This window comes from Microcaecilia unicolor, chromosome 9 (assembly GCF_901765095.1).
Source record: "Microcaecilia unicolor chromosome 9, aMicUni1.1, whole genome shotgun sequence".
NCBI lineage: Eukaryota > Metazoa > Chordata > Amphibia > Gymnophiona > Siphonopidae > Microcaecilia > Microcaecilia unicolor.
This window is the reverse complement of record NC_044039.1, coordinates 88,955,364-88,977,576: the sequence shown is the minus strand read 5'-3', so window position 1 is coordinate 88,977,576 and position 22,213 is coordinate 88,955,364. Positions and strand designations below refer to the sequence as shown.

General features: G+C 41.2%; 1 protein-coding gene across 2 annotated transcripts in view; it reads left to right on the top strand.

Annotated features, from left to right (window-relative positions):
• The window catches only part of KATNBL1 (katanin regulatory subunit B1 like 1), a 70,003-nt gene extending 50,857 nt beyond the window's left edge, over positions 1 to 19,146 (top strand). The window contains exons 7-8 of one of the 2 annotated variants that reach the window (XM_030215229.1): positions 1,362 to 1,455; positions 17,472 to 19,146. In XM_030215229.1, coding sequence (XP_030071089.1) covers positions 1,362 to 1,455; positions 17,472 to 17,504 — 127 coding nt within the window. In that variant the 3' untranslated portion in view covers positions 17,505 to 19,146. Of the gene's footprint in view, positions 1 to 1,361; positions 1,456 to 2,881; positions 3,044 to 17,471 lie in introns of those variants that run through there. The other variant, XM_030215228.1, reaches the window with a different exon arrangement.
• Positions 19,147 to 22,213: the final 3,067 nt, after the last annotated feature.

The window sequence follows — 22,213 nt, the reverse complement described above, 5'->3', positions numbered from 1 at the left end:
TTCACATTTTAGTGCACCAATGTTGCTACTGACAAATGTATCAGAGCAATATCTTGTAAATACCACTGTAAAGGAAGCTTGGTCTTGTTACTGTGACAGTTAAATGGCTCCCTTATGATATTTTGTTTTCTTGCTATTTGCTATGTTTTTTTCAAAATTTGGAAGATGTGTTCTTTGCGATCATAGCCAAGTTTTTCAGCATTGTTGTTTCCTTTATCAGCACATCTTACACTGACTAAAGCTCCAGACTCCTGATGAAGGCATAGGCTGAAACACGGACTGTTGAGTCCATCTTTAAGTGAAGCTTGCTGTTCTCCAATGATGTGTTGTCTTCAAGCAAATGCTAGTGTATAATCTCAATAAAGACTTGTACTTTTGCATTGACTCATTGCATTGGCCATTCCTACCCCTTTTTTGTCTACTGTGACTTGTTAGTCATCAGTAGCAATTGGTTTTGTTTTAATTTGGTTAGTTCAAATATCAAATTTATTAGTAGATGTTTAAGATTTCTTAAATTTTACATTTAAAATCTCTATCATTACTGTCTGATTTTGGCTCAGTAAGCAAGTCTTTATTTTACATTAATTGTACTTCTGTATTGTGTGGGGTTTTTTAAATCACCAGTATCATTGCAGATGTTCATGGTCAATTGCTAGTTCGCCCCTTATTTTTCTTGCAGACACATGGCACTCATTTTTCAACACACATTTTAGTAAGTGGGTGGTGGTTGACAAAAGGAAGGAGCTTGACTTTGTCACAGCAGTTGGCGCATATTCTTACAGTGATTTACTTTTGTGATAACCCTGATGTCTGTGTTGTCTTCAGTTGTGTTTTAATTGCTGGATGGTGTTATTGCTAAGAAAGTCTCCCAGGGTTATAACATGGATTCTTCTTATGCTACCCATTTAGCAAAGTGATGCTGAAATACAGAGTGGTTTTGCAATATTAAAACCATATTAACCCATCTCCAAGAAGAGAGGTGTATCACAAAAGTACTTCAACACATGTATCAACTGGACTGAAATGCTGCTCCTTTGAGAGTGGATATAAAAAAGAATAAGCACTAAAAATTCAGGATTGAGGGTGTCGATGCATAGTATCCTGCAGCCTTGTGTGTGAGTGCGCATTTTGGGGATTGTATCCAAATGAGACTTCTGTTTGGCTCTTTATAAAAATCACAGGTTGTGTAGAAAACCCAGAAAACAGAACTAGGGTTGCCAGCACCAAGAACTGTACTAGAATTCTAACCATTCATCAGAATAAAGAATCGGACTTCAGTGATAGCCATAAACCAGTTGAAATAAATACACAGGCAAGTTATCACAAGCCAAACTTTCCTAAACTTTGAATTTATTTTACAGGAATATTCAGGTTTTAAAATGGCAATTGATTGACCTATGGAAAAAAGAAAAGCAACTAATTCAAGTTCCAGGATACACTGGGAATATAGCTAAGGTAATGCACTGGGATTATTGTATATTATTATTTGGAATTGATGAAGTAAAGCATTCTTGCACAATTGTGTAACAGTATGATATGAAAAATTGATGCGGTTACAGAAGAATGTAACTGGGGGTAAGATGGATGTGAAAATATTCTGGCACAATGTTAAAGCATAAATCCACTCTCTGGGTTCTCTGCATGATTTCTGTTTTTGAACTTCTGCAGTAAACTACAAATATATGCCAAAGGGTAAGTTAGAAAAAGCTACCAGACCTCCCATTTCACTAAAGGACATCCATTTTTAATTTTTAAGAACTTAAAATTAACTGCTCTAAAAAAACAAAAACTCCAGTGGTTTGCTTCTGTTACTCCCTTAGGGGGGGGGGGGGGGGGTCTTTTACAGTTGTGCTAGCTTTTTTAGCTCATGCTAAAAATTCATGTGTGCTAAATGCTAAGATGCCCATAGGAATATAATGGGCATCTTAGCATTTAATGCACATGAATTCTTAGCACGAGCTAAAAACACTAGAGCACCTTTGTAAAAAGATCCCCCTTCCTTGATTCCAAATTTAAATTCAAAATGAAATTTTAAAAAGTCTGTTCTTCAGGTCTATGCAGACTCTGACTCTTAAAACATTAACAAAAATGTATTATTCCATGAAGCACTGAAAAATGAAGAAAGTGACATGCAGCTCAGCATGTTGAGATGAGTCTGATATTAAATACATTATTGTGATTGACTAATTGTCTGCAATAATAATAATTTATTTATTTATCTGTATTTGAGGCCTTTATCTGAGGTATTTATCCAGAGTACAGAATTAATGGGAAGATTAGTTTGTGAAAACTAGAGGGTATTTAAAAGCAAAATTGTATAACTGGGATTTGAGTTTGCATTGAAGGGAAGACTGTTTAGAAATATGCACATGGAAGAGAAATGCAAAAACAATAAATGGTGCAGATGGAAAATCAAATGATAAAACACAAAACCATTCAAAAATCCAATAATGAAAAGGGAACCAGATACCAATCATAGGGCCCTATTTACTAAGGTGCGCTATCGTTTTTAGCGCACGCTAAACACTAGAGACACGCATATATTCCTATGGGTGTGTCTAGCATTTAGCAAGTGCTAAAATTGCTAGTGCACCTATAGCATGGCTTAGTAAACAGGGCCCATAATTTCTTAAAAATATTAAAGGAGGTAAACCACTAAAATCGTGCCCAGCACCACTGTACAAAATAGACCAATAAATTTGAAAAGTCCATATCTTTTTAATATTTTATACATTTTTCTTCCATAAGGTTTAATTATTTTCCAGGTTTTTCAAAATCCTATAGGTTTTCTTTTCAGATATGGAGAAATTCCTAGAGGGGGCCCAAATAACAAAACAACAATTCAAATATATCTTTTCATAATCTCTTCATTTTCTTCCAGGAATGTTCAACAAACTTCACCTTCGAAAATCCAGTGTTGACCAGCACTCTGCTAAAAAGTTGTGTCAAGGGTTCTAAATCCAAACATGGCAGTAAACAGTACCTTAGACTTCAAGATTTATAAATCATTGTCAAAATTCTTCTTAGCACCTCAATAAAAACAAAATAGCGAGCAGAAGTCAAAAAAGATGATAACCTGGGGTTTTGGGTTTGTTTGTTTTTTTTTTTTTTGGGGGGGGGGGGTTGAGATTTACTTGAAACAATTTTTATTGATGGCAGTGGAAACAACCAACAGCAGACCTAGACAATAAGAGCAATAAGCAAAAACAGAAAATTATGCACAATTGAAAATAGGAACATAAGACATCTCATCATCAGGCCTTTTACATTAAAGTGAACCCACCCCCATCCCTACCCTCCAAACATGCGTGGGATATGCATAAAGGAATCCTGTGCAGTAGGAATGGATCCTCAGAAGCTTAGCCAAAATTGGGTGGCAGAGCAGGTGGGGGAAGAGAGGTTGGTGGTTGGGAGGCGAGGATAGTGGAGGGCAGACTTATACGGTCCGTGCCAGAGCCGATGATGGGAGGCGGGACTGGCGGTTGGGAGGTGGGAAATAATGCTGGGCAGACTTGTACGGTCTGTGCCCTGAAAGAGGCAGGTACAAATCAAGGTAAGGTATACACACATGAGTTTATCTTGTTGGGCAGACTGGATGGACCATGCAGGTCTTTTTCTGCCGTCATCTACTATGTTACTATGTTACTATATTGTAAAACTAGCAGAGCATAGAACAAAACAGAAATACACAACCAAAAGTAAGACTCAACCAGATGCCAGAATAACCGCAATCCAGCAAGATCCCACAATACTCATACATAACCAAAACACCCACCATGGAGGGTCTGGATTCTTATAACGCTCCACCAGACAAAATAATGAGTATCAGCAAGACAGGAACCACTTCTGACTGTCTGAAAGAGAAGGGAAAAAATGGGAAGACTTCACCCTATGGCACCTGAGAGAGCACTCAGTTGATTTAAAATATGACTTAAGGGCACGGGGAGCCAAAGACTGTACATATAGTACCAAGCAGAATAAAGTTGACATTGAGGTTTAAAAGTTAACTGCGTGGCTCTAAGCTCTATCAAGAGCAGCCCATGGGACCTATTCCTCCAGTGCCAATTTCATATGGTGAATACATTTGTTTTTTAAGTAAGCTTTGTGGCAATTTCCTTTTTTTTTTTTTCTTTGCTGCATGCTGGATCTTGTAAGTCGCCTGCATGCTTGTCTTGGGCCAATTCTGCAAAATAGATTTCTTCCTCCCTGTGCAAGCCTTCATTACCCAAGCTGTCAGATGTTTAGCTGTAACATCTAAGGAGGAGACCTGGCACAATAGGATACCACCAGGAAGAAATGAAATAGTGTGGTGTCAAATTCACTCCAGATATCAGATCAAAGACCTCCAAAAGAACTTATTAAACATACATTCCCAAAAAGCGTGATGAAAAAGTATTAAGAAGCTCTCCACATTTAAGGCAAAGGGATGTATCGGTGTATCCCATGACATGTAATGTAGATTGCGAAACATAAGCCCAAAGGATCACCTGGTATTGGCACTTTCTAAGTTCTGCACTGTGTACCCATAAGGAAATATAACGGATACAATGCAGGAGGTCCTGAGAACAAATCGGAAGATGTAAGTCTTCCAACCAACGACCTGCTAAATCCCCAAGATCTCGCAGAGGGCAAGTAACAAGCAACCATTTATAAAACAATGAAATAGAAACAGGGTTTCCTAATGGCACATCAAAAAATTTCTGAAATCTAGAAGCCAAATAAATGCTAAAATGTGAGGGATCCAAAGAGGAAATAATGGGTGAGTTGCCAAATGCACGTTGAGCAGCAAAATCCAACCCATCTGGGAATAAAGCAGTTGATGTTTGCATGGAGCAGTCTGGTAAAGGAAAATGACACACACACACACACACCCTCCCAAATTAACAACCTAGGTGTCCCGGAACGTCTGTACCTGGAGGGAAATCCAAGTTACCTCATAAAGGCAACAAACCACTACAGTGAGGATTAAACTTCCACGATCTAGTGGTATCCCACCAGACCACCTGAACAAGTTTAATCAACACGTTGTTGCGCAGATGATACGGTAAAACAGAAGCTTGAGCATACAATACATAAAGAAGATGTAGGGGAAAACAGAAAGCAGATTCCATGTCCCATGGCATATAGACGCTTCCCTGAGAAATCCAATCACAAAGATGTTGCAGCATGCAAGCCATATTATATAACTTAACATCTGGAAGACCTAAATCCCCCCCCCCCCCCCCCCCCCGGCACACACACCAATTACCCATTTGGTTTCTTGCCTCCCCAGCAAAAATTAGAAACTAAACTCAAGAGAGCCTTCGAATCCATGGAGGTCAAATACAAAGGTACGGTTTGCAAATCATACAACCATTTAGGAAAAATAATCATGTTGAAGAGACTAATGCACCCCAACAAAGACTAAGGAAGGCCAACCCATTGCCACAATTTGTGTTTAGTTAAAAAAACAAAACAATTGAGACAAATTGATATTATATAATTGTAAAGGGTCCACTCACAGCTGAATCCCTAAATAGGTAAAAGAATCAGAAGCTCTAAGCAAAGGACAGCCCAGGGCCTCCCATGCCACTTTATCATGAGAACCTCAGACTTTGTATAATTGATACGAAATCCAGAGAAGTCTCCAAATTCCTTAAGAATGTCTAGCAAGGCTGGCAAATAGGACTTGGGTTCACTAAGAAGAATGAAAAGATCATCTGCAAAAGCAGGTAACTTCGCTAATCTGACCCCCTTCCCCCCCCCCCCCCCCCCCGAACATCTCCAGCCCCCAAGATGTCCCAAATTAAGGGGTCTAGAATAAGAATGAAAAGCGTGGCAAGAGGAAGCACCCCTGTTGCTTCCCACGACCTGTAGGGAAAGAAAAGACGGCACCCCATTCATCCAATGTCCACCCTGGGGTTCTTATGAAGCTCGAACCACTGCAAAAAAAAATATTCCAAAAAACTATAAAAACATAAAACCTCAAACATAAAGGACCAATGTACCCTATCAAATGCCTTCTCTGCATCAAAACTAATAAGCAGAAAAGGCAACAAGTGATGACGCACCACCTCCGAAGACGCCAAGATCTCTCGTATGTTCTTCACTGCTGATCGGAATCTCTCAAATACCACCTAAGGGCTGCCACCAATCCTTTATGGTATTCCCGGGGTGAACTCCTGTATTCTCCCATGGATATATTTACAGATGCTTTTCAGCTGGACTTTGTACACTTTTTTACAGACTCCTGTCCATGCCTATCCCAGAGAATAGTGTCTGAAAAGCTGTGCTCCTCTCAGTTTCACAGGTCCAGACCCCCTATGGCTTGATCTCCCTCCAGGGTGACCTTTACTTCAGATCTACCCTGGTCTTGGGATAGCTCACTCTCCCCATTGACTCTCCATAGGAACTTACTCTCTTAGTAATCCCCAACCTAACAGGGTATTATGTATGTAATAAAGGCTTGGGGAAGAGCCAGGCTTTCACCTGATTCCAGAAGTAGAGGTAGTCTCGAGTTAGACATAGGCCCTCTGGGAGTAAGTTCTAGAGTGTGGGAGTTACTGCTGAGAAGGCTGACTGGTAGGTATCACATCATACAATTTCTTTTGATGAGGATACAGATAGTGATGTAGCCTAGTGGTTAGTGCAGTGGACTTTGATCCTGGGGAACTGAGTTCGATTCCCACTGCAGCTCCTTGTGACTCTGGGCAAGTCACTTAACCCTCCATTGCCCCTGGTACAAAATATGTACCTGAATATATGTAAACCGCTTTGAATGTAGTTGCAAAAACCTCAAAAAGGCAGTATATCAAGTCCAATTTCCATTCCCCTTTCCCCTTGTGAGAACTTTAGAGGTCTCAATGGTGTATAAAGGGCTAACTTATTCTTTAAGTACTCTGGCCCATTTTGGCTCAGGACCTTGAAAATCAAACAGAGTTTTAAATTTAGCCCTGTAAGATAGGAACATAGGAAAATAAGTGTTGCCATACTGGGACAGAGCAAAGGTCCATCATGCCCAGTCACAAGTACCTGGCAAGATACCAGAACAGTAAAACAGATTTTATGCTGCATAGCTTAGAAATAAGCAGTGTATTTTCCCACGTCCATCTTAATAATGGCTTATGGCCTTTTCTTTTAGGAAATTATCCAAACCTTTTTTAAACCCCACTAAGCTAACTACTTTTACCACATTCTCTGGCAACGAATTCCAGAGTTTAACTACACGTTGCGTGAAGAAATATTTTCTCCGGTTTTAAATTTACTTAGTAGCTTCAGTGTGTGCCCCCTAGTCCTAACATTTTGGAAAAAGTAAAGCAATTCACGTCTACCCATCCCACTCCACTCAGTATTTTATAGATCTCTACTAGCCGTTGAGCCCGTGAGAATGGGCTACTTTTGGAATGGGGGGGGGTATCCGAGCCCCCCCCCCCCGAAGTTGGCGCCACCCCGCCTCCCCCGGAGTCGCCGCCGCCGCCCCTCCACCCGGCCCGAGCAGCACTGTAAACTTACCATGCAGCAGCAGGCACATCAGCAAAGCTGCCGTCAGGGCGGGCTTCCTTCTCTGTGTCCCGCCCTCGTGTGACGTAACGTCGGCGAGGGCGGGACAAAGGCAGAGAAGGAAGCCCGACGGCAGCTTTGCTGATGTGCCTGCTGCTGCGTGGTGATGTAAGTTCACAGTGCTCGGGCCAGATGGAGGGGCGGCAGCGATCCTGGGGGAGGGGGAGTGGTTCCGACGTCTGCAGCATGCCAGTAGAGACTTCCCTCTCTGTCCCGCCCCCGTCAGCACGTATTGACGCGGGGGCGGGGCAGAGAGGGAAGTCTCTACTGCGTATTTGCGAGTGAGTACGGTCACTCGCTGTTTATATGTTTGATGATATCTCCCCTCAGCTGTTGCTTCTCCAAACTGAAGAGCCCTAGCCACTTTTACCTTTTCTCACAGAGAAATCAGCCCATCCCCTTTAGAATTTTCATCACCCTTCTCTATACCTTTTCTGATTTTTATATATCTTTTTTGAGATGCAGTGACCAAAATTGCACACAGTATTCGAGGTGTGGTCACACCATGGAGCAATACAAAGGCATTATAACATTCTCATTTTTGTTTTCCATTCCTTACCTAATAATTCCTAACATTTTATTTGCTTTTTTAGCTGCCACTACACATTGAGCAGAGGGTTTCGGCATATCATCAACGATGGCACCTAGATTCTTTTCCTGGGCAATGATTCCTAATGTGGGACCTTGCAGCGCTTAGCAATAGTTTGGGTTCCTCTTTCCCACATGCATCACTTTACACTTGCTTACATTAAACATCATCTGACATTTGGATGCCCAGTCTCATAAGGTTCTCTTGCAATTTTTCACGCTCCTCTTGTGATTTAACAACTTAGAATAACTGTGCGTCAACAGCAAATTTAATTATCTGACCAGTTATTCCCATCTCTAGATCATTTATAAATATGTTAAAAGCATCAGTCCCAGCACAGACCCCTGGGGAACCCCAACTATCTATCCTCCTCCATTGAGAATACTGACCATTTAACCCTACTCTCTTTTTTTCTATCTTTTAACCATTTTTTAATCCACAGTAGGACATTTTTTTTTAGTTACATTTGTACCCCGCGCTTTCCCACTCTTGGCAGGCTCAATGCGATTTACATGGGGCAATGGAGGGTTAAGTGACTTGCCCAGAGTCACAAGGAGCTGCCTGTGCCTGAAGTGGGAATCGAACTCAGTTCCTCAGTTCCCCAGGACCAAAGTCCACCACCCTAACCACTAGGCCACTCCTCCACTCCATTACCTCTTGTCCACATGACTTTCTGATTTCCTCGGGAGTCTTTCATGAGGTAATTTGTAAAATGCCTTTTGAAAATCTAGATACACAATATTGACCGGCTCGCCTTTATCCATATGTTTATTCACCCCTTCACAGAAATGTAGTAGACTGGTGAGGCAAGATTTCCTTAACTGAATCCATGTTGACATTGTCTCATTAATCCATGCTTACGTATATGCTCTGTAATTTTGTTTTTTACAATAGTTTCTACCATTTTGCCTAGCACCGATGTAATGTAAATGTTGTGCTGCTTATACTTCTGCCAGCCTTGTAAGCATAATATGATCCACTGTGTTGAAGGCTGCTGAGAAATCCAGCAACACACTAGTATCTAGGCAGATCCCCTGTCACTGTTTTTGTACAGTTAATCAAGAAGGGACACAAGAATGGTATCTGGTCACTACCCAGGTCTGAAGCCAGATTGACATGGGTCTGGCCAGTCACTTTCATTTAGCCTTTCATTGATTGAATGCATCTTGTCTGTCTATAAGTTTTGTCAGGAAAAGAATGTTAGAGACTGATTGTTAGTTTTCAAGCTTCTCCTGGTCAAGGGAGCTCTTTTTCAGCAGGGGGCACAGTACATCTCTCTTTAGTGTTGCTGGCAACTGCCCTTCTACAAGAGAGGAATTAATTTTAATGGCCCCTTCAATGAGGTCTGTTCTTGCTTATTGTACTGTCTTTGCTGGGCAGGGAGTCAGGATTTTTTCAAGAGCTTCCTCGGTGACCTGGTTGAATGAGTCCCAGATGGCTGTGCATGGGGGAGGAGAGTACTTTTGCTGGTAGGAGCTTTGATAGGACTTTCTATCGGTCCTGATGGGCACCTTCAATTTTGTTGGCAAAAGTATGTAGCAAAATAATTGCTGGTTAGTTGTGACTGGGAAGGCTGGTTGTGTTGTGAGGTTTTGCAGTAGGCCACTTACTATTTTGTATTGTTGCTTGGTTGAATTTGCAGCTTCTTTGATGGGTTGAGAGAAATATTTGTTTTTTTGGCTATTAAGGCCTGGTGGTACACTGCCATGTGTTTCTTACAGTTGAGCCTGTCTTCATCTAGGTGAGATTTTCACTATTTTCTTTCAAGTTGACATCCTTGAGCTTAAGGACTTTAGAGGTAATATAAGTTAAAGGTGTGAACATCCTGATGTCCTTTGATTCAATTGATGCAGATCACTGGAGGCTTTTTTTGTTGTAGATTGCTCAGATCATAAGCAAAGAGAAAGATTGCTTGAAAAGTTCAGGAAGGGAGAATTTCCTTTATTCAAACAAAATAAATTAACAAATCTCAGTAAATAAACTCCTGCACCCCCTAGTCGCTATAGCGATAATTCATACCTGTCCAACATCTCTCCAAACATTCTTGCAACCCTAATACTGAAGATATTTCTTCATATTCTTTAAAATGCTGGAGGTCCCGAGGTAAAGATTCCTGGGGGTCTCTCAACATCATCAATAGATCATCTGCACAAAAGTACCTCTTTCAGCTCATAGGTTCCCATCTCTGTCCCATGTACTTGTTCATCATACACCAGTTTCTGGGCTAGTGGTTCCAAACAAAAAACAAGGTGTTATAGCAATTACCAAAGAGTTCAGCACTTTTGATAAGAAGCTTTTATCAATTAAAATATTTCTCTGTGTGTTTCCTTGTTTGTTATTTACATTATCAGATGTCCCTGTAATACATTTTTAATGAACATAATGTGGAACCTGTGCAGAGTTCCAGATTCAACTCTGACCACCTTGTTGGGCAAACTGGATGGACCATGCTGGTTTTTATCTGCTAAGATGTACTAAGTTACTATCTTATATCTATTAGATTTTTTAACACTATGGGCCTCTTTTACCAAACCACGCTAGTGATTCCCGGTACGGCAATGCGAACAAAACCTATTCACTTTGAATGGGTTTCATCAGCATTGCTGCACAGGATTCGCTAGAGCGGTTTAGTAAAATAGGTCCTGTAATAGGTAAACATAGAAGTGCCTTTACAAATCTATATATATATAAAAGGCAAGACCAACGTTCTATGAAGCCTCCAGCCGGAAGTGTGAAGCGCCAGAGATATCCGGTTTCCCCATGAGTGAAGGAAAACAGCACAGCACGAAATCTCACACAGTGAAGGACTCAGAGGGTGGGGGGGGAGAGAGATGCCCTCACTCTCTCTGTAACAAAAACACAGAACAGCAGGAAACTTAACACTGAAGGACTGGATTGGGAGGGGGGAGGGAGAGAGGGCAGGGACACACACTCCCACATGCACACTCTGAAGAAAACCTTGCTAGCCCCCGTTTCATTTGCATCAGAAACGGGGCTTTTTTACTAGTAGTTAAATAAGCCCCCTGAGTGGGTCATTATTTGAAGGCACAGAATTGATTTGAAAATTCATGATGCTTTGAAATTGATATGGTTCAGAGAAATTTCCAAGGAGGAGACTGAGTTAAGATATTACTACTACTACTACTATTTAGCATTTCTATAGCGCTACAAGGCATACGCAGCGCTGCACAAACATAGAAGAAAGACAGTCCCTGCTCAAAGAGCTTACAATCTAATAGACAAAAAATAAATAAAGTAAGCAAATCAAATCAATTAATGTGAACGGGAAGGAAGAGAGGAGGGTAGGTGGAGGCGAGTGGTTACGAGTCAAAAGCAATGTTAAAGAGGTGGGCTTTCAGTCTAGATTTAAAGGTGGCCAAGGATGGGGCAAGACGTAGGGGCAGAAATGAATTTTTTGATTGCACAGTTTAGATCCACAAGGTTTGAGTACTTCAGTTGAATGGAGGTGTTTCTTCTGATTGGTTTGAAGATCTGATCTGTGATTGGCTAATGTGCTGTTGGCATCTTTTTAGACTTCTACTCGTCATTTTGTTTTTATTGAGGCATTGTGAATGATCTACCTGTTTTTTTAGAACGTTAACTTTTGAAGGTAAGATTATTAAATCTTGAAGTTTATCCGAGGTGCTGTTTTCTGCCAAGTTAGGTTGATTATTTTTTTATATAGAAATTTTGACACAGATTCTTAGCGAAATGCTGCCCAACATTGAGTTTTCAAAGAGGAAGTTCAAGATTATTCTAAAATGGTTAGATTCTTGGAAGAAATTGGAGAGATTATTAACTGAAGTTTGTTATTATTTTGTGATTCTAGCTTCCTCTAGGAATTTCTCCATATCTAAAAAGGTTGTAGTATTTTGAAAAATCTGGGAAGAAATTAAATCTTATGAAAAAAAAATATATAAAATGTTAAAGAAGATGAGATATGGGCCTTTCAGTTTTTGGAAGATTTATCATTTTAAGGCGTGTTTTAGGTTTTTGTTTGAGTCATCTTCGACTCCTCCCTCTCCTTCTCTGCACATATCCAGCAGACAGCCAAGACCTGTCGCTTCTTTCTCTTTAACATCAGCAAAATTCGCCCTTTCCTCTCTGAGCACACCACCCGAACTCTCATCCACGCTCTCATCACCTCTCGCCTCGACTACTGCAACCTACTCCTCACTGGCCTCCCAGTTAACCATCTATCCCCCCTTCAATCCATTCAGAACTCTGCTGCACGTCTTATATTCCGCCTGAACCGATATACTCATATCACCCCTCTCCTCAGGTCACTTCACTGGCTTCTGATCAAATACCGCATACAGTTCAAGCTTCTCCTTCTTACCTACAAATGCATTCAGTCTGCAGCCCCTCATTACCTCTCCACCCTCATCTCCCCTTACGTTCCCGCCCGAAACCTCCGCTCACAGGACAAATCCCTCCTCTCAGTACCCTTCTCCACCACCGCCAACTCCAGGCTCCGCTCATTCTGCCTCGCCTCTCCCTATGCTTGGAATAAACTTCCTGAGCCCTTACGCCAAGCCCCCTCCCTACCCATCTTCAAATCCTTACTCAAAGCCCACCTCTTCAATGTTGCTTTCGGCACCTAACCTTTATACCTTTCACAAAATCTAGACCGCCCCAATTTGACTACCCCTACTTGACTGACTGTACATTTGTCCTTTAGATTGTAAGCTCTTTGAGCAGGGACTGTCCTTCTATGTTAAATTGTACAGTGCTGCGTAACCCTAGTAGCGCTTTATAAACGTCAAATAGTAGTAGTAGTAGTTTGTTTTTGACTGGTGAAATAACCCAGTGGATTAGTTTATAGTTTTCTACACCAGTGCTGACTGTAATTTTAGTGGTTTATCTCTGAGGTCTTTTTCCTCCTCTAATATTTTTAAGAAAGTGAGGATGATATCTGGTTCCCTTTTCACCAAGCAGCGGTAAAAGGTGACCCTCAGTGGTGACAACTCACGGGATTGCCATATGCCAAAGCCACTTTTTACCGCAATGGGTAAAAAGGCATTTTTTGAATAAAGGCAGTAAATGGCCGTGTATTACATTAAAAAAGTGGCACGTGGCCATTTACTGCCGGAGCCCTTACTACCTCCTACTCCCTGCCCACCAGTGCTAGAAACTAAAACTATTTTCTAGCACCAAAAATGGAACTACCATCGGATTCCTGGGCGAGCCCGATAGTAGGACCGATTTACCAAGCGGTAGCCCTACCACTGGTTGATAAAAAGGGCCCTTTAGTGTTATAGTTGGTTTTGAGTTTTGTTACTAGCTAGAACAGAAAATGAGAGTTGGACAGTGCCTCTTTGACAAGAGATTTAACCTCTTCCAGTCTGTTGCTACTTACAGTTAAGGGTAGAGGAATAGTGTAAGACTTTCTATAGCTGTCCCGAGGAACCCACATCCTTTCGCATTTTCAAGTTATTTACATGACTATAAATGAAATTAATTTGTTTTCATTGGAGACTTGGTAAATTTATAAGCTGCCTTTCAATTAAAACATTCTCAAAATTGATTTACAAATCAGCCATATGAAACCATATGAAACAGTTATATAGTGATACAGCATCATAGCATGAATGAGAGAGACAGTTGCTATATTTCTATCAACCCTGCCAGCTGCAAGGCTGATTGTTGCTGCTTTCATTGGATTTTAGCTCTGTTTTGTGTATGTGCCCTTCAGGACTGCAATAGCTATTTTACCCCTGATGTAGCCTCTAGTGAGGCAAAACAAGGCCACATCAGGACATTTTGCAGAGTGGCACAAATGAAGTTTTTTAACAGATTAGATGTGTATTCTGCTCTTCTTTGGACTGCTTTCTGCACTGCAAAACATTTTGTTCCTCTTCTGGTGTTTACAGTTATATAGTGATACAGGACATAAATGTATAAAGCTAACGATTGCAAATAGAACATTGTAAGAACTTTAAAAATAGAAGTAAACAAACAGGTGAAATAATATATTGTACAGTGTATATAAAACAAATCATGAAAATGAAGTATAAACAAGGTCTAGCTGAAAGCAGACTGAAATAACCTAGCTTTTTGCTAACTTGCAAAATCACAAGTGAAATGATCATTTTAGGTTTGGAAGCAAGCATAAAGGGATTTGGATTTTAGCTCATGCCTTTCTCAATAGTTCACAGTGAGTTACATTTATCAGAGGGCTTACAATTTACTGTAAGTTTGTGCATGAGGCAATGGACTGTTAAGTATTTACCTAAGGTCACAAGGAGCCTACTGGAACCCATATCTTAAACGTACACAAAGATGACCCGGCGTCTGGGCTCTGATAACCCCAGGCCATCTATGAGAAGCTAATGTGTAATATTCCCAAGCCACCCTCCCCTACCCAGGCAGAAAACCCCAAAATAACCCCTAATATTTATTTATTTAGATCATTTATACCCCACCTATTACCACATAAAGCAGCCCCTAAACGGCTTACAATGAACTAATGAAGCAGTTACAATGACAGTAGAGAGGGACTGGAGGAAGAAGGGAATATTAATACAATATTTTATCAAATAAGTAGGCAAGGAATAGAAAACAAAAAGAAGAGAAAGTAGGAGTCCAAAATCAGATCCAAAATCTAATAGTACCAACTTAGGAAACGCTCTGAAACTTATTCAGTACTACACTTCTTGCTTTATGGGAGATAGTTTGCAAATAACAATTCCAGGTAGACATGAAAGCCCGTCTTTCCTTTGGGGAATTCCTAACAGCCCTTGCCTCCCATAACATAAAAGCATGCCATCTATTTCTCCAGTACCAAAAAGAGGGAGGCTCCTCCTGCATCCAGTGCTTAAGTATGCACTTCAGGGGCGTAGCTATGGGTGGGCCTGGATGGGCCCAGGCCCACCCAGTTTTGTCTCAGGCCCATCCTCACCTTCTCCCACCCCCCGTCGTAGCGCTGCCTCCTCTCCTGCACTTCACGGTCTCTGTCTCCCACCCTCGCGGCAGCGCTTTCAATTTGCTATCAGCGCTGCCTGCCTGACAGCTGACAGACGCGGCACGACGTCCTCCTGCTCCGGGGCCTTCCCTCTGCCGCGTTGATTCAAATTCCTGTTTACGCAGGGCGGATTGCATGCGGCAGAGGGAAGGTCCCGGAGCAGGACGTCGTCGCGCCGCGTCTGTCAGCTGTCAGGCAGGCAGCGCCGATAGAGCGCTGCCGCGGGGGTGGGAGACGGAGACCATGAAGTGCAGGAGAGGAGGCAGCGCCACGGTGGGAGAAGGTGAGTGGAGGCAGCGCCGATAACTTTAAATGTGCTGGACAGACGCTGGCGTGTGGGGGGGGGGTTGTAGTGCCCACCCATCCAACCCACTGGCCCACCCAAAAATTGTCTTCTGGCTACGCCACTGATGCACTTGTTCCCCAATGCATAAGCTTTACTCAGTAATAAGCGCAAAATTTTATCAGAGATCCCATGTGCCTCCCATTTATTTAGCAGAACTCCCTTCTAGGAAAAAAATACACAATGACCGAAAAGAATCCCTAAGTATCGATGGAGCAACCTCCCAAATGCTTGAATGCCACTACATTGCCAAAAGGCAAGAAAAAAGGTATTGTCCCCCCCCCCCCCCCCCCCCCCGCTAACATTTGGGGCATTGATCAGTAGGCATCCAACCTGCTCTAGCTGCCTCATATTGTGATATATATGCCCTGTGGAGTAAGTTCAGCATTTCCAACCTGCTTTGGAACCTGCTTTAATCAGTTTTAGAAAATCACATGATTTGTTATAATTTCACTACAATATGTGCTATATAATTTTGAATCAACTTCTATCCATGAGTTGCCTTGACAGTAGTCAGTCCTTAAAGTAATTAAAGCATAAGTTTAAAGGTGGTATGTGAAATATAAATTTCTAATGCATAATCATGTTGGATATCCTAAAACCCATCAAGTTATGTGGTCACCAGATAGATTTAGAAAACCCTGTGAAATAATAGTGGACAGAGGGAGTCGCAAAATTGTGAATACATTGAGCCTCTGTCTCAGATGCATGTAGAGAGAGTGAATGAAGACATATTTAAAATTAGGCTGGGAGACCAGGAAGGAATCACTGTAGAGGTGGAAAACTTTAAATGTCATCAACAAAACAATGGTATTGGTAGCCATATGAGAAGATGAAAGAACAGAGCTTCTGAAGATAGATCTAGAAAAGTAAGAGCTCCTTTTTCCAAGCTGTGGGAAAAAGGGCCCTGCAGTGGCTGCAGGGGCCGTTTTTCCCTCTTTCCAGGGCCATTTATTTTGCAGCTGGTAAAAACCTCCTCCCCCCCCCCCCCCATAAACAAACATGGCCACATGGTGGAGATAACTCTTACCATGTGGCCATATCATGGGGAGCCCTTACCACCACCCATTAATGTGGCAATAAGGGCTCCCGCAGTAACCAGGCAGCGCGCATCGATGCTCAGTTACCTCCAGGTTATCACCATGCAAGCCATTTCCAGGGATTTTGTTTTTAACCAGAAATGGTGCTTGTTGGGTCAGCGGTAGTCCCGGAAGAGCTGCTCTGTAAAAGGGCCCCTAAGAGACTGAAGACAAGGACTTGGAGTAACTCTATCAGAAAGAAATGAAATATTTGAAGCAATATTAGCATAACTTGTATGTACATGCACTTATGTGGATGGGTGTGACAGGAATGAGTGTATGTGGGGAGGGTAAGCATGATACCGGAGGAGGAGGTAGAGAGATGTCCACATCAGCTATAAAAAGGAAGTAAGGGAAGACCAACAAAAAATTGGAAAAAGGGAACCCTGGAGTCAAATGTCAAGTTCATTGTAAAATATAATTTAAAAAATAGGCCAACAGGTCCACATAAAACAAATCCCCAAAGACCGTGAGAATTCAGAAGACGGACTTGACACAGTGCCATGTTTCGGCATAACCGCCTGCCTCAGGAGTCATAACATTCTGACAACTTCTAAACATAAGTGTCTGTAGTTTGAGAGCTAAATATTCCTCAAAGGAAATCAGTTTAAATGCTTTTACTACTAAATGCTCTGAAAAGGTTTAGTAGATGGCACCCAGATTCCACTATAGAATACAGGCATAAACCCACATTGGCGCACCTAAAGTTAGGGGGATGGGTCTGTTTTCCACCTGTGCCTGTAACATACAGAATAATGTAAGTTATGCATGTTGCATTTAGGTGCGCCCAGTTACGCCTGCCATTGGCCTGGTGTAAATGGGTGTACCCCTTATAAAATAGCATAGTTCATTTAACACATGTAAGTACCACTTTTCTGTATACTTGCACATGCAGTTGTAGCATTGCCTTTCATGTGTGTCCATGTATTCTAATAATTTTCATAATTTCTCTCGTAGGATGTAGATGCATATTTACTACAGCTGCATTGAATGAGATACTGGATTTACCCACACATACAGCTTTAAAAAAATCCTTTCAAGTGTCTCCTGAAAGATGTCATTTCTAAAAATGTCAGTTGAGGAGGCAGAATGAAGGCCTTTCATATAACAAGTGATGTGAAACTACTAGTGAGAAGAAGGAAGACCATTGGCCCTTCATATGTCATGAGGTATAAATCCAGTAGCAAAAATATGAAAAAAGGTGGGGCCTTCATGAACTACATGGTATAAAAGCACTACTGAAAAGTGGAGGAATGTGGGCCCAATATGCACTACTGAGAGACTGTACTCCCCCATCCCTTCAAGGAGAGGAAGGGAATGTGTCATAACACCTCAGTGATGGTTCTTGAAAGACTGAACTTTTGTAACATTTAGAAGTGGACTGGAGTCCTTTGCTGATAGATGTTCAACTGCCAAAGTGATTCCTTGATACTGTCAAGCAGACGATAATATTTAGCTGTATCAGGAAAAGACTGAATTGGAAACCTTGGTGCTGAGAGACATTATGTATAGCTGATAATTGACTATCTCAGCTTATCCCTGGTAGAATGTTGAGAATCTTGCAGCTGTTATCAGATCACGTCAAAACGTTTTGCTGTATTTTATTCAAATGTTTTGTTAGCACTGTTACTGTACATAGTGTACAATCAAGTGCCTTATTTTTTTAGTGCTATTAAATGCAGCAGTGTATTAAGCTGTCGTCAAATCAGTCAAGAATGTGTAAAAATGCCTTTTAAAAAATTTTTTTTGTACATGTAGAATATTCTGAGGTCAATGTTCAAAGGATCAGGCTGGCTAAATTATTTAGGGGCCCTTTTACAGAGCCGCAAGAGGGCTAAGGCATGAGTAGCGCACGCTAAATCGGCACTTCTGCCAGGGTGCACCCAGCAGTAATTCCGAGTTTGGTGACGAATCCTGCGATAGAAAATATCTTTCTATTTTCTATCACGGGGGCGTTCCCGGTGATAATCAGCGCAGCCACGTTGGCACGCAGTGCATGGTTATGCGCGGGTAGTGTGAGCCCTTTCTGTTAGGTCAGTGGCTGGCACTAAGGGCTCAAACCGTAAACAGACACGTGCTAGTTTTAATTTTTGCACACCCATTTCCCGACCCATAAAATAATGGCCGTTTTCTCAGCCATGGTAAAAAGTGGTCTGACGCGCCCACTCTACTGCGGTCCACTTTTTACTGCGGCTTTTTAAAAGGACCCCTTAACCAGTTATATCAAAGCTTTTGAAAACTGACTGAGCTGACCCAGCTAAATTTTAGCTTCAGAAAATTCACAAGGGGGTTGAATCTAACTGGTCAAATTCTGGGCAAGATGCTATATGATGCAGGTGCCAGGACTAATTTGGCTAGCCAGCTTGTTTTCCCATATACTTCCCTCTATTCTCCCAGTGGTTCTTTAGAAAATCAGAAAAAGACCCCCATCCCATTCCCTTCCTCTTTTCTCCTCCCTATCATTCTTTAACAAAAATCCCAGTGACTCCATCTGTGTGGATTTTCAAAGCATGGGTGCGGTGCATCTGCATTTGTTTTTTGCTTTATTTTATTTATATATTTATTTTATATACCATCTTTGCTCCAGGACTACAAAGTGCTTTACAACAAATAAAATTACATTCAAAATCAGTGCATCAGTGTCATATGAATAGATAAAGTGTTAATCATAAGTAGCCTCAAACAAAAAGGATAAGATTGCAGAGACCAGTTTTCGTCTTTATTTGAGCTTGTTATTAACATTTAGTAAAACATCAGTTGAGGTTTTTCTGTTCGGATTCTGCATTTCAGCATTAATGAAATTTAGATATTAATATACTCCACTAGAAATTTTCATTTATCCACAGAATAATTATGCAATCTTCTGCCACAGTAGGGCTTATTTGTTTATTTCTGTTCTCTGTTCCACTAATGAAGTTACAGAGCAGGTGTACAACAGCTTGATCTGAAAGTTCAATCCACAGGGGCAAGAGAGATGTTCTGCCTTCAAAAGTATATGCCCCCTCATTCTATAACATGAGCGCCTAAATTTAAGTGCCATTTGTGCACTGAGGGTTCCTTTTCTATGCTGTGGTAAAAAATGACCTTAACGCATCCTCATGCACAGTATTTGTTTTATTAATGGCCATGCGTTAATGTTGAAACTCAAACAGTGGAAGAAGGTTCACTCAAACAAATGTACCTCAGCAATCATAAGGATTCACAGGCTATAGGGCAGGAGGAAAAAGACCTCAGAAATTGCAGAGTGTTTAACCACGAACTCAAGTGCGGTCCACAAATAACTACTTTTAGCGAAACTTTGTGCTTTCAATTGAAGTTGATTGACTATAGAGATTTAAAAAGTTAAAATGGAAAATACAAATGAAAAAATAAATTTATTAAGATATTAGTTACCCAGCGTGATTAAAGTTTAAAAGGCTGGCAAGAAGGAGGTTTATTCAGACCAGTGATTGATTTATCGCTAAAAGTAATTATTTGTGGACCATGCTTGAGTTCATGGTTAAAAGCTCTGTGATTTTTGAGGTCTTTTTCCTCCTGCCCTGTAGCCTGTGAATCCTTAATGATTGCTGAGGTACATGTTTTGAGTGGATCTTCTTCCACTGTTTGAGTTTCAGTATAGCACTATAGAAATGATAAGTAGTAGTAGTTTTTGAGTCACTGTGGAAGGTTTTTTGCCTGTTTTTTTGTGTCATGCGTTAATGTTGCCAATAGCGCACGGCAATTTTAAAAAATACCGAATGTGCACTGACCGCCACCCATTTTGTAAGCAGTAGGGGCTCATACACTATCCTTATACTAACCAGTTAGTGTGGGAACACCCAGTCTCCACCACCCTGCCTCGCCCCCTCAAACAACATTTTTTTTAAGCCCATGGTTAGCATGCGCACATTTGGCAGTTACCACAGGACACCTAAGCACATCCCATGGTACACCATTTTAAGCTGCATTAGGCATGCGTAAGTGCCTAACGCAGCTTAGTAAAAGGGATCCTAAAATTTTAACAGACTAGCACTTAAGCACGCAGGTGCTGTGTGTGCGTTTGGTGCTATTTTACAAATGATGTGGACAAATTGCTTATTTCATAAATGCAAGGGGGTGTTCTCACGGGAGGAAGGACAGGACCAACATTTGCATGCACAGCTTGCAGAATACTGTAGGTTAGTGCTAAAGGGCCACATTTAGGTGCATGCATTTAAGCCTGTTGTTAACATGGCATAAGTGAGGATACCTAAAGCTAGCATTCTATAATGAAATCTTGGTGCACAGATGCTGTTAAAGATGTGCTGCATCTAGGTGCTAACTTGTGGTACTCAGTTATAGAATTGCCCCCATAGAGGGCAATAATTTGTCGCCTCCATTTAGGTACTCTGAGGGCACATGGTAGGGACCTATTCTGTGGCGGAACCTAGGTTTTGTTATGGAATACTAGTATAACCTGGTATCAATGTGCTTAACCTTTTTATTTAAGATTTTATAATTAAATAAAAGTTGAAAGAAATAAAACAAGCTCAATATCAACCATGACCCTTTGACACACATCCTTAGATACATACACTCTATATTAAACACCCTACCCATCCCATTACATATTAACCAAGGAGTGTATGGTCCATATAATAAAGGTAGGGGCCATCCTGCTAGAGATGATAAAGAGGAAGAAAGTGAGTATAGGGACAACATAAAATCAGACCCCGCTGATGTTTCTTCCATTTACCATAAACATCCCATGTCTTCACAAAGTTCAAGAGTCTTTTCCTTCGCAAGGCTGTTAATTTAATCATTAAGTAGACAAAATCTATTTTATTGACTACTTGCTGAATGGTCAGCATCTCAGGTTTCTTCCGAGTTGAGGCCAGCACCAATCTGCTAGCCGTATTTATAGGCCCCACAAGTTGTAATCTGGCTGGGAGGCCCTGTGGGCCTCTATTAAACAAGCAACAATCTTTGGTTTTTATCAGTGGAGTCCTCAAAATATGTGTTATAAGTTCAAATACCGAGTCCCAGAAGCATTGCATCTTGGGAAAGGTCCACCAAATGTATAAGAAAGTACCCATTCACCACATGATTACCAGCACAGATCACCGCCTGCCACATACATGCATTTCGGTCTTCAGGAATATAGTACCATCAATAAATAATCTTGTACCAGTTCTCCACCATAATACTCACTACAGACACCTTAAGCAATTTTTGAAATATTTTGTCCCATTCTCTGATTTCAAAGGTATGCCTCAACAATTTCTTCTAGATAGCCACATATTTTAGGGACGAGTGAGTATCTTGCAGGAGCAGGGCCTGATAAAATCTCATTCTCCAAGCAGGACATTGATTCTCACATATAGGTGTTGTCATTCAACGGAGCCCCAGTGCAGACAGTGCCCAGCATAATATCTGTTTTTAAGAGGCTTTTGGCAGCATCCAACTGCGCATGCACAAGTGCCTTCCCGCCCAGCATGAGTACACAGGACCAACAGTTTTCCACAGAGCTCAGAAGGTTGCATTTTCTCAGTCTCTTCTCAGCGTGTCAAACTTTTGCAATTTTTCTCTTCTACAATGCCTTCCCTTTTAGTACATTTTCTGATTTTCTCTTTTTTGAGCTCCTTAACCCTTTTTTTTTTTTTTTTTTTAATTTTCATCCTAGGAGTTTGTGGCAGCTTTAATTTTTTTTTCTTTTCCATAAGAACATAAACATACATAAG